At 31.5% G+C, this 13,039-nt stretch overlaps 1 protein-coding gene across 9 annotated transcripts in view; it reads right to left on the reverse strand.

Moving 5' to 3' along the window:
• Positions 1 to 13,039, reverse strand: part of ptpn13 (protein tyrosine phosphatase non-receptor type 13) — a 158,357-nt gene that overhangs the window by 14,980 nt on the left and 130,338 nt on the right. For 8 of the 9 annotated variants that reach the window (XM_087300008.1, XM_087300006.1, XM_087300004.1 and 5 more), the window contains 6 exons: positions 11,364 to 11,701; positions 7,679 to 7,823; positions 6,891 to 7,046; positions 4,993 to 5,164; positions 4,403 to 4,613; positions 1,314 to 1,399 (listed from right to left, as the gene is read on the reverse strand). In XM_087300008.1, coding sequence (XP_087156134.1) covers positions 1,314 to 1,399; positions 4,403 to 4,613; positions 4,993 to 5,164; positions 6,891 to 7,046; positions 7,679 to 7,823; positions 11,364 to 11,701 — 1,108 coding nt within the window. 9 annotated transcript variants of the gene reach the window in all.

The raw sequence follows: 13,039 nt of genomic DNA on the forward strand, positions 1-13,039 counted from the left end.
AATTAATTAATAAAAAAAATAACTAAAAAATAAAATTAATTAATTAAAATAAAATAATTAATGACTAAATGAATTAATAAAAAATAAATAACTAAAAAGATATAACAAATAAATATGAATAATCAAATGAATGCCTCATTAAATAAATAAAAAAATAATCTTAAAAATGTATATTTTTTATAAATAAATATAAATAATGACTAAATGAATAAAAAATAAATAACAAAAAAGTCAAATTAAAATAAATAAATACAAATAAAAATTAATGACTAAATGAAATAATAAAAAGGAACTAAAAACTTTAAAAAATACAAATAAATAAATCAATGACTACATGAAATATTTAAAAGTAAATAACTAAAAATAAATAAATACAAATAAATAAATGTTTGACTAAATAAATGAATTAAAAATAAATTACTAAAATAATAAAATATATAAATACAAATAAATGACAAAAAAAGAAAGAATAATAAATAAATAAATAATGCAATGTAAAATGTATTAATATATAATTTACATATTTTTTATATAAAACAGGTCAGAATATATGGTTTAATATTACTTGAAGGTATCAGTTACCCTAATGATGTGAAACATTATTTAACCACTGACATTACATTTGAAAAATTAAACTCATGATTTCAATACTTTCTCTGTACTGTATATTAAATCTTGTGTGTCAGTCTAGAGGAACATTTCCTGAATCTTGCTGCTGTGTAAATGGCCAATGAGAATTCAGTATGCAAATACATCCAACAAAGGCGTAAATCAGAATATGCAAATATTATGACAACACCTTTACTGTAGGTTACATTATAATAGAATTCCATCAGTATAAGTCAACAGACAAGTTGCAATTTATCTACATTTATTGACACATTTTAATTGATTTTGTATACATTTTTACATTTATAAACCTGAGCAAAGTGTAGCATTTACTTTATTTATATTACTATTAAGCAAAACGAAAAAAAATAAAGGTTTTAAACAATAATGCATTTAATTGTGCAATTGTGCATGTTAATTTGAACAAATCAATAACTTGTCTAATTCTTTCAGAAAACACAAAACAATCATATTAAAATAAGTCCAGATATTCGTGTGACAAAACCACAAGACTGTAATGATGAGCAAAAATGCTCCAATTTCCTCTTTCCGCGACAGGAATAAATAGTATTTCCGAAAAATAGCAAAACAGAAACTAACCATTTAAAACACAATCCTCCTCAGCACAAAACAACTAATCAAACACTATACATGACTAAATCTTGAGCAAAATGTTGTAGTTTATTCCGTCTTATTACACTTACCGTTCATACTCTGTGACACTTTAGGACTGATGTTATTGTTTAGTAAAGAAATCTCCTCCTCATCCGGAAAAACAGGTTTCCCATCCCTACGGAAATACACTCAGATATAGTGGTGTCCATCCAGAAGTATTGCATATATCAAATAACAGACAGACATGCAAGTGCCTTCCCAACACTTTCAGCTGAATTTCACAGCATTTTCCCAAAAAGTTTCCACTCTAGGCCAAATACCCTGACTTTGACTGACTAGAAAGGTGAATTTCCCTATGAGCACTGAGCAGTCGCGTCATATCTGTTTAGGACACTATGCTAAAGTCTGAAACAAAGGTGGACTGAAAGTTAGATTGATTAACCTTATTTAATTCAAGGGGCTTTTATTGACTTTATTTGCTTTTTAAGAGTGATGTCACGCGAAGTGGCTTCAGGGTCCAAGCGCTCAATTGAACTGTATGGGGAGGCTCATCAAATGGTAATAATAAACATTTACAAAGTGCTTTGATACTTTGATACACAATCACAGCATTACAGTATATATATATATATATATATATATATATATATATATATATATATATATATATATATATATATATATATATATATATATTTACACACACACATCCATGCCTAATATTAGATGGCCAGAAAGTGATTAATTTAGTAGAAATTGTTATATTGGTATCTGTGATGCAGCAAGTACAGAGACTGTAGCGTACATCATGATTTTAAATAAAATTACCTTTAATGTGTAACATGGTCATAAAATATGGTCATAAGTTTTCTCAATTCAAATGAGGGCTCAGCCATCGGAATATTTTTGGCTCAAGACTTCCGATCTCATTCACTTCCATTGATGTTTAGACGTTAAAAATAATTCATTGTGCTGCATGATGTTGCAAACTGGGTGACGCAGTAGGTATTGCTGTCGCCTCACAGCGTTGGTTCGAGCCTCGGCTGGGTCAGTTGGTGTTTCTGTGTGGGGTTTGCATGTTCTCCCTGTGTTCGCGTGGATGGGTTTCCTCCGGGTGCTCCGGTTTCCCCCACAGTTCGTAGTGTATGAGTGTGTGTGTGAATGAGTGTGTGTGGATGGATGTTTCCCAGAGATGGGTAAAAACGTGCTGGATAAGTTGGTTGTTCATTCTGCTGTGTTGAACTCAGATTAATAAAGGGACTAAGTTGCAAAGAAAATGAATGAATGAATGTTGTAAACTGACATTTAACTATTATATTACTCTCACTTTTAAAGTATAGAAATGAACACTTTTTTGTTACACCGCTAATCATTCCTTGTCATTTCAACCATAGATAACCAGGCAGCAACATTCCGCTCTCCCTCTTGAAGCTAATACAGAAGTCACTGAAACGGCAACTCATCGAAATTTCGCTCATCGGTTTTGATTATATAAAGTTATATTAAGTCTGCATAATTAACGGCGTGGCCACTTGACTGACAGCTAGGTCTTGCTGGGTGCAGTCACGTCACCTTAGCTGATTCCGGCTGATTAGCCACTGAACTCTGTTTATATATAACGTATTTTTGTTGTTTTATGTGGCTTTACATCAGAGGTCACCAACCCTGTTCCTGGAGAGCTACCTTCCTGCAGATTTTAGTTGCAACCCTGACCAAACACACCTGTTTGTAATTATCAAGTGCTGCTTTAGGTACTATTAATTGGTTCAGGTGTTTGATCAGGGTTGGGACTGAATTCTGCAGGAAGGTGGCTCTCCAGGAACAGGGTTGGTGACCCCTGCTTTACATAGTCAATTGCTTTTTGGAATTACTTCTTATAATTATCAGATAATATGACATGCTGTGTGCACTTCATTGTGCTCACAAACCATTCAAGTGACCTCCATTTCTCAGGTGAGTGAAATTCTTCTAAACTTATACAGTATAACATCTCTATAAATGTATTTGTTTTATTTAAGAACATTTATCATTTGTAATTTCCTTTAGATCTCGAATGCATCTGTTTAACAGAGTTCAGAAGTTCAGTGCAAAAGCCGCTAAACGCCACTTCCGAAAAAAATTAGCTGATAACACTGAGCGAATGTTTTAGGCATGTAGTATACGGTCAACAAAAAGATTTGCTTCAGATCATATAAATCCAAGCTTCAGCTCATTCAGAAACAGTTTATTTGTAAAAGCCGCTAAATGCCACTTGCCTTTGACAGCAAAAGCCGCTATAACCCAAGAACCAATCAGGAGGCGTGAATCTGCATCTTTAGTGATTTTTCAATTAATAAGTGGATTTAGAGGTTTTTGCAAAAACAGCACAAGTGGATTTAGCTGGTTTTGACGCAAAAGAAAATCTACCTTGATAAAAAACAAAGAATTGTCCAAAGTGACATTTTTGAAAACAAGGTATTTTATTTAATAGCTAATTACCTTTTCATTAACTATAAAATGAAACTACTGAACCTAATTAGAGCCTGATAGAAAATACTATATAGTTGAAGAAGAATTATTAGCCGCCCTTTGAATTTAATTAAATTTTTTAAATATTTCCCAAATTATGTTCAACAGAGCAAGGACATTTTCACAGTATGTTTGATAATATTTTTTTCTTCTGAAGAAAGTCTTATTTGTTTTACTTCGGCTAGAACAAAAGCAGTTTTTATTTTTTAAAAACCATTTTAGGGACAAAATTATAAGCCCCTTTAAGCTAAATTTTTTAGATAGTCTATGCTTAAACAATTGTTATACAATAACTTGCCTAATTACTCTAACCTGCCTAGTTAACCTAATTAACCTAGTAAAGCCTTTAAATGTCACTTTAAGCTGTATAGAAGTGTCTAGAAAAATATCTAGTCAAATATTATTTCCTGTTATCATGCCAAAGATAAGAGAAATCAGTTATTAGAAATGAGCTATTAAAAACACTATGTTTAGAAATGTGTTGAAAGAATCTTCTCTCCGCTAAACAGAAATTGGGGAAAAAATAAACAGGAGGGCTGGATAATTCAGGGGGCTAATAATTCTGACTTCAACTGTATATAATATTTGAAATAAACCTTTTAAATTGCATGATATTCCACAAATCCATGACCCGAGGGAACCCAGATTTCCACAAACATAATCTGCTTACCTGGTGGCTTTGAGACTCAGATTCCTCAAGGAAAGCTGCAGGAGTCTGCGGCTCTCGCTCAGTGTCAGATCCTGCGTCGGGACGCCATTAATGTAATGTATGATATCCAGATGTCTCAGACTGCCTTCCTCAAAAGCTGCAGATCCCGGGAAGATTTCCTTCACGTACAACACACCCAACGCACTGTCACTTCCTCCATCCAGAACCAGACCTGCAAGAGACGCCCAGAAAGCAAACACTTTTTTTTTTTTAAGCAACCAAGCTGCGCTAACCATAACAGCACCACAGCCTTTGTGTTTCTGTTGCCTTTTTTTTTCTTTCCTGTTAGCGAGCTGAAATGTGATCCTCTTATCTAGCCTGTCGTCTAACCTCTTGAGCTCATTTTTCCAGTGAAACGCAGGTGGGATTTGTTTACGCTGACGGGTATCTGTTTTTCGGGTGATCTTGTAAAGCCCTGTTGACCTCTGACAGTCAGATAGATAACACTAAAACCGGACATGGGAGGATTTCTGGAAGTTTTTCCGAGAACACTGAATGCTATTGAGTGCTGAAAGGGATCGGTTACAGTGTACATGGATATTTTCCATTACCCAGAGACTCGTCGTGACACTGAAACGTGATGTCAGGGAGGAGGTGGGCCTCGATTGGTGGTTTTGGAGGCTCTAGGATGCGGCCCACCACCAGATCCACTACTTTAGGAGCCGCTCGCACCAGGTTGACCACTTCTGTGTGATTCATGCCAGAAACATCTGTGTTGTTCACCTGAAAACAGAGGAAGAGGAGATATGATGCAGAGCAGAATTATAGTTTTGTAGTTTGTAGGTTTTGTGTGTTAGATGGATTTTTGTACAGCATCACAATGTCTCTCTTATTAATACTAGTTATTAAATAGTAAATCACCTATGATGATTAATTAATAGGCACCTATGATAAAAATTAACTTTTGAAAGCTGTTTGGACAGAACTGTGTGTAGATATAGTGTGTTCACAGTCGTGTTGGGGTGATATAAAGATATTAAATCCTTTTTGTTTTAATTTCCTTACATTAAAATAGGATCCAAATCCCTCCTATTTTGAGGCCCACCGCAAAGTGATGTAGAAGTGCGGTTTCCCCTGCTCACTGAATTAATTGACAGCCGTGTATTAACATGTCTTAGTAGTAACGAGTATAAATATATCCACAAGAGAAGACATGCGTAAAACAACTGGGAATAAAAGATCTGTTTCGACTCTCTGTGATAATCTGCAGCTTATGTTTGTAATAAAGAAATGATAGTAAAATTGCTGTGTAATTCATCACCACAGCCGCATGTCAGTACAATTATAACAGTAGAAGCTTCAATCCTGGTTTAGGAACTAAAATCAGGTTTATTTTATACATTAACATGACGGATATCGATACAGCAGTGTTTATTAATGTGTATCCTGTCACATTTGCCATGCAAAATAGTGTAAAGTTATACATTTCCATGCATGTGTGTGTTAATAACTAATTTCTAATAGCTGATTTATATTATCTTTGCCATGATGACAGTAAATAATATTTGACTAGATATTTTTTTTTCACTAGTATTCAGTTTAAAGTGACTTTTAAAGGCTAAACTAGGTTAATTAGGTTAACAAGGCAGGTTAGGGTACACTGAAAAATAATATTCAAAGATGATTCCTTGGATTTACTCGGTTTTTTTACGTTAAGTGGTTGTAAACTATTTACTTGGGATGAATTTAAACAAACAAATTAAGTTGAACATTATTTAATTAAATTTGTTTGTTTAAATTCAACACAAATAAATTGTTTGCAACAGTTCTTTTTCAGTGTAATTAGGCAAGTTATTGTATAATGATAGCTTGTTCTGCACTACCAAAAAAAAAGGGGCTAATAATTATAAATACAAAATAATAATACAAAATAAACCAAAAGTAGATAATAAATCTAAATAAATTTTAAAAATGAAAACATTATAATTTTTTAAAATTCTTATTGAAGCAGCATATTATGACTCTAAAGACAATACTAATAATGCTGAAAGTTTACATTTCCGATTACATAAAAAATATTTTTAAAATGTATTAAAACAGAATTCAGCCATATAAATATGAATAATCTTTGAATTAGTTAATAGTTTTATTTTGATTTAACTTAATCTGAATTGATTTTATTGGGTAATTTTGCATTCAAATGTAGCACTGAATCTTGTATTGAAATTATTATTTTATCTTCAATATTTGATACAGCTTTAGCTTAATTTTATTGAGTACATTTCATTGTGTTTGAGATTTATTTTTCACCTTGTTTTAATTTGAGCATTTTTTTATTCATTTAAAAAACAATTAGGAAGTGGGGTCAATATTTAATTCGCATTATTTTATTTGAAATGTATATTAATTTATTAACAAAATAACAACAAACTCTTTGTTTAACTTGTTTCATTTTGAGTATTAAAATCATGAAATGCACACAGCGGCTGGCAGTACAGTATGCTCATACCATGATCATGCGGTCTCCTGGACGCAGCCGGCCATCTCCTTTAGCAGGGTCCTGGATAATGTCATGGATGTAGCAGTTCTCGTCAGTCCCTTTAGTGAGGGTGAAGCCTAAACTTCCTTTATCAGACTTGACCAGAGACACCTTCAGCTCCACCTCCTGTTTTCAGCACAGGAGACACATCAGACTACAGTACATTCTGCATTCATATTTTGTGTTTATATTGTATAACTGCAAGTTAACCATGGATATTATATGGCTGTCTGTAATGCTCAATTCTGCTTGGTCAGTCATGACATTCCAAGGTATATTATTCCGACATCAAAACCACAAAATAAAGCAGGCTCATTCAGGAAATTCGAGTCACGTCAGTGAATGTGTTCACATCCATACGCTTACATCTACTTTTATAAGTATCTGCTTGTCTGTTACTGTTCGCATGAATAATATGTAGGTTAGTATATGCTCCATTCAACAGTTTTAGTCATCTTTGCGTTTAATCAAACAGTTAACAAAATATTAGGCCCAGAACAATGCTTTGTATTGAATTGATATATTTTGTTGCAAGGAACTGCATAATAATCAGTATAAAGTACATCCAGGCGGTTGTTATTGCAGAATAAAACCCGTTGGTCCTATACAACAGTGCTCTGCTTCGTGTTTGGCTTTATCCTGTTAGAACAACCTCCTAGATGTACTTTATCCCTAACGTATACCACTGCTGTCTGGAATACTTGATAACAAATAAACTAAATTGTCCAGAGCAGATGAGTGTGCTGAAAGAGACTCACAGGAATGAGGTCCTCATGTTCAGGCAGACTGAGGTTGACCGGGTTTGGCAAAGGTGGTGGAAGAGGGTCTGGACTGGGGTTCAGGAGATCCCCTTCAGGAAGAGCTGGAGAAGCAGATATGCGAATGCTAGAGCTGTTCACATCGCTGCAGAAACATGGAGGACACGCAGACACAAAATTAGGACTGTTAACATAAACATATTTTGCAATATACAGTGCTCAGCATAATTAAGTTCACCCCATTTTGAAAATGAATATTTTTGTGCATTTCTCAGTGAATATAGGCAATGTATTTTAGTGCATTTAAACAAAACATTTATTAAACAAATATATTTATTAAAGAAATATTTAAGTCACCAAACATACTTAGAAATTGAAAGATAATACAATTAAATTTAAGCTAAATTTTGCAAATTAAATTACAACCTACAAGTTTTTTAGCTTCCCTTGAGTTTTTCCTCTTTTTAAAATTTGTATTTAACATTTTTCTATAACATATAAATTTGGATGCACTAGTTATGGACCATTATTGTATTTTTGTTAGATTAGCTCCAGATTTGGCTTCAGTACTGACTCAACTAATGTACCTGTCTATGCAAAAATATAATATTGTATAGCTTCCTATTAAAAATATGAATTTTAAATATAGATTAGTGAGGGTTGTACTTATATATATAAACCTGTAAAATATGTCTAATAAAGCGGCATAATTAAACCAAATAAAGTTGTAATAAAAAATATAATCAGAATTCTGTGAACAAACAGTTAAATTAAAAATAAAAACATTAACAAATAAAGTTGAAGAACCACATTTTAAACAACAACAAAGATTTTAAATGTTAAATGTATTTATATTCAAAATAAATTATACATAAAAGAAAAATAAAAACTAATTGATTTAAAAATTATATTAAATTATATTAAATTGAAATATTTATAAAAACAATCCAAATGTTTTATAAAACACTTTAAAATGTATATTAAATTGAAAAAAAGCTCTGAGTTCACATTTACAACCAATGAAATAAATGTGAAAAAACGCCTTGTGTTAAATAAAAATATATGTAAAATAAAATGTGACAAAATATGTTGAGTGAAATTAAAATAAAATATATTTTAATTAAAGCTTTGAGATTGGCACTGAAAAATTGAAAAAGATAAGATAGAAAAGCTGACGATTGAGAGTAAAACTAACGTTAAAAAATACAAATAAATTAAAATTTACAGTAAACTAAGAATAAAAAAAACTGACTAAAAGTTCTTAAAACTGCCCTGCTGCTGTCACTGAATTACAGTATTTCTACTTAAAGAGAATATTACAGCAATGTTCATTCATATGCAGATCTCAATCTGCAACGTTTCTCAGTGTTGTATAACACAGACAGTCACATGATGTGAAACTCACAGAATCAGTTCAGTCACACCAGAACTCAATAACCTGCACACACACACACACACACACACACACACACACACTCACACACCTATGCTGATGCAAGAGCAGTCTTTAGTTACATTCAAAATACACTAATGTATGCTGACAAAGCCAAACATTAATACATGTGCTTAAACAATCCTACTATATGCAAGCACATAAATATTTGAAATATTAATTAAGCATTAATTTATTTTATAGTATAGTATAATTTTATTATAGTTATTTAGTATGTTAGTTAGTAATGTATTTGGTATTTAGATTCTGTTTATTTTTGGATTTTACATTTTATTTTGATAGCATGATTTCCATTTGTAATCATCTATTACATTTTGTCAGTGAGTATTTAGGCTTAGACTTTTGCTCTTTTATAAGTTTTATTATTTTATTTTGAACATTTCATTTGGTTTCACTTTCTTACTTTTGTCTTTTTTATTACATTTTTTTGAAGATTTCTGAATATTTTGTTTAGTTTTATTCAGACTTTTTATTGTCAAGTCTTTGAAATAATTGATATTTAACTATGAGATTATTCTTGCATTATGCTTATTTAGAATCTATTTGTTTTTTGTTTGTTTATTATTTTACATACTTTTATGCAATCCAGTTATTATGTTATTTTTTTATATTTTATTACATTACTTCTTTTATTTTGCTTTGAGTTCTATACATTTTTATGATATTTACTGTAGGGGTGTAGCGGATCCAGGTTGACTCGTGATCCACAACACATGATTCGGAAGACAAGTGATCTATAGATGAATAACTAATTTATATTTTTATTTTTTTTACTTGTAGATTAATCCTAAACGATCACAGAGAGATCACCCCAGTGTCATTCAAATCACATGTATGAAAACATTGTGGCTTAAAATAAAATGTGCTTTCTGCCACTACTTGTTTGACCTGCATTAATGCATTAAGTGTAAACCAGCACAATTAAACATTACAAGATTAGCATCTTAATTTAAACTTGCACAACATGAATTATAATTGATAAAGATTTGAATTTGTTTATGAATCCTTCGATGCACTGCATTCAAATCTGCGTTTGATTGAGAAAGAGGTTTAGTTAGAGGTTAGTTAGAGGTTTTCAGTTAATTACAAGCAATCAAATAACACAGCAGTATTGGGAAAACAGTTTATAGTTCTGATATAAACACTGATGTTTTAAGGTAAAGATTAAAATCACTCTATAATGCACAGGTGTCAAAGCCAGTTCATGTAGGGTCACAGCTCTGCCCTGTTTAGTTCCAACCCTAATTTAACTATTTGAGTAATTGAGTCCTTTAGGCTTGTTTGAAACCTACATGTAAAGCTGCGGACGCACTGGACTTTTCTCCCCATAGACTTCCATTCATACGCATGTGAATTCGTCAGACCGGAAATGCAAGCTCGTGTATTAAGTTTAGCAGATTGTTGCGTTGGAAAATTCAAGCTTGTTGAACTCTGACCTGTGAAATCGCATCACTTGACTTCGTGAGACCAATCAAGGATCAAAACATGACCTCTCTGGACAGATATTTAAAACATGGAGCAATCGCTCGCTTTTATTAACGTCTAATTATTTTGTTTACTCCTGCCCCTTTTCGTAGTGCCGTACGATAGAATTTCGCACGCTCAAACTCTAGAGTGGCTGCAATTTAAGAGTGTTAAAGTAAGGTTGGAACTAAACTGTGCAGAGCAGCAGCCCTCCAGGAACTGACTTTGACACCTGTGGTTTAATGCAACTTGATGCTGTTCAAAGTTGTAGCAATTACATTGTATAACCAATAGGTGGCGACAAACAAGGATCAAAAATATGTCACTGAATAATTCTTCAAAAATAATATATCTACTAGTGATGAAACATGCAGTTTTATAAGCGAGTTATTGAGTCGATATTTAAAATGAGTTAAAAAAATACATATGATGTGTTGTACAAGATTATAATCTTAGATTTATACACAAAGGTCATTTATCAAAGTACTGAATATTTAACTTTTTTATATTCAGCTAGTTCTTTCTTGATTTAAATTTTTTTTTAAATAAAATAACAGGTTCTAAGTTCTCTTTGTTAAAAAAACAACAACAAAAGTTTCTTGCAGTAATGTTTTTGTAAAAAATGGAAAGCAAATGACATTTGTCTCCCTTTTTTGCTGATTCAAAAAATAGTCCAATCAGTGATTCAAAAACCATAGTGTGATCCGAACCGTTCGCTTACACCACAATTTAATTGTATTGTACTATGGTTCAAGAACAACATCTGACCTCCTGCTGTCTTCAGATCTGGCCATGGACTGTCTGGATGAATAATACGCTGACTGTACGGTGTCGTCCATCTCGTCCTCATAAGAGACTCTCTCTGCGGGTGTCTGGTAGGCGCTGCTGTCTCGCTCCAGGTTTGCAGCTCTAAAAGCTTCCTCGAGTTCATCATTATCGGTGCTATCGCTGTAACTGTCCCTGCGGCTGGGAGATTTGAGCAGCAGACGCTCCAGAGCCTCCTCCACAGGACCCAGCAACCGCTGAGACTCCTGAGGAGAGGAGCTCGTCCTGGGGGAGGCCTGGGGCTGCAGATGGGCCTGCTTTCGTGGAGATGGGACGGGTGTCTGGACACAGTAGAGGTTTTGGGTTTAGTGGAAGCAAAGGTAGCTGCTGATAGATTTAATTAAGAGCTAAATTAGAACTTTAGAACAAAAATAAAAATTAAATAACCATTTATAAATTAACAGGACTCAATAAAGAGGGAACATTAAAATATAAAGACAAAACAAAGTTAAAACTAAACGATTATAGTCTAAACTAAAACAATAATAAAATAACAAAAAAGTAAATAAAAATAATATATCCACTGATAAATAAACAAGATATCAATAAAAGAGAGAAAATCTAAACATAAACACAACGTTTAAAACTAAATGATAATAGTCTAAAATAAAATAATAACAAAATATTAAAATAAATTAAATTAAAACAACATATCCATTGATAAATAAACAAGATACTAATAAAAGTGGGGAAATCTAAACAAAGACAACGTTTAAAACTAAATGATTATAGTTTAATATAATAACAAAATAACAAAACAACTACGAAAACATGAAAACAAAAGGTGAAATATAGTAAGTAAGTAAGTAAGTAATTACTTGAATAAAAATATGAAGCTTAAAACTCAAAAAAAAAAAAAAAATTGAGTAAACTTGAGTAAAATTATTAAATGTAACACAAAAAAAAATAAAAAATGTTAAAAATGAAATTCGGAAAATGAAATAAAACATTTAAAATACAACAAAAAACAAACAAAATTAAATTCACTAACACACAAATTAATATACTCAAAAATAAAACAAAAATAAATAAGAAATCATCTAAAAAAAACAGGATGCAAAATAAATCTGCATATAAACAACATAAGATAAAATAATAATAATAATAATAATAGTAATAATAATAATAATAATAATAATAAATAAATAAATAAATAAATAAAACCATTTAAAAATAAACAAGACTCAAAAAAGGGGGGAATCTATATATAAAGACAAATCTAAATATAAAACTAAATGAGTAGTCTAAACTAAAACAACAACAAAATAACTAAAAACTACAATAATCAAATACTCCAAAATAAAGGGGCAATAAAATAAAGAAATAAAATGTATGAATAAAACAAGACTTATTAAAAGGGCAAAAACTAAATGAGTAAAAATTATCAAACTAAATTAAACTGACTGAAAACAAAAGACAGCAAAAACTAAATCAAATTTTTTTTAAAAAGTTCAAAATAAAATTCAGAAAATAAAATTTAAAAAATGCAACAAAAGGCACACAATGAATATTAAAATTCAGTAGCACAAATAAAATACTCAAATATTAAAACCAAAGTAAATAATACGAAATCATCAAAATAAAACAGGATTGAAAATTAATCTGCATATAAGTTGAAC

This window comes from Danio rerio, chromosome 21 (assembly GCF_052040795.2).
Source record: "Danio rerio strain M-AB ecotype USA chromosome 21, GRCz13ab, whole genome shotgun sequence".
Classification (NCBI taxonomy): Eukaryota; Metazoa; Chordata; class Actinopteri; order Cypriniformes; family Danionidae; genus Danio; species Danio rerio.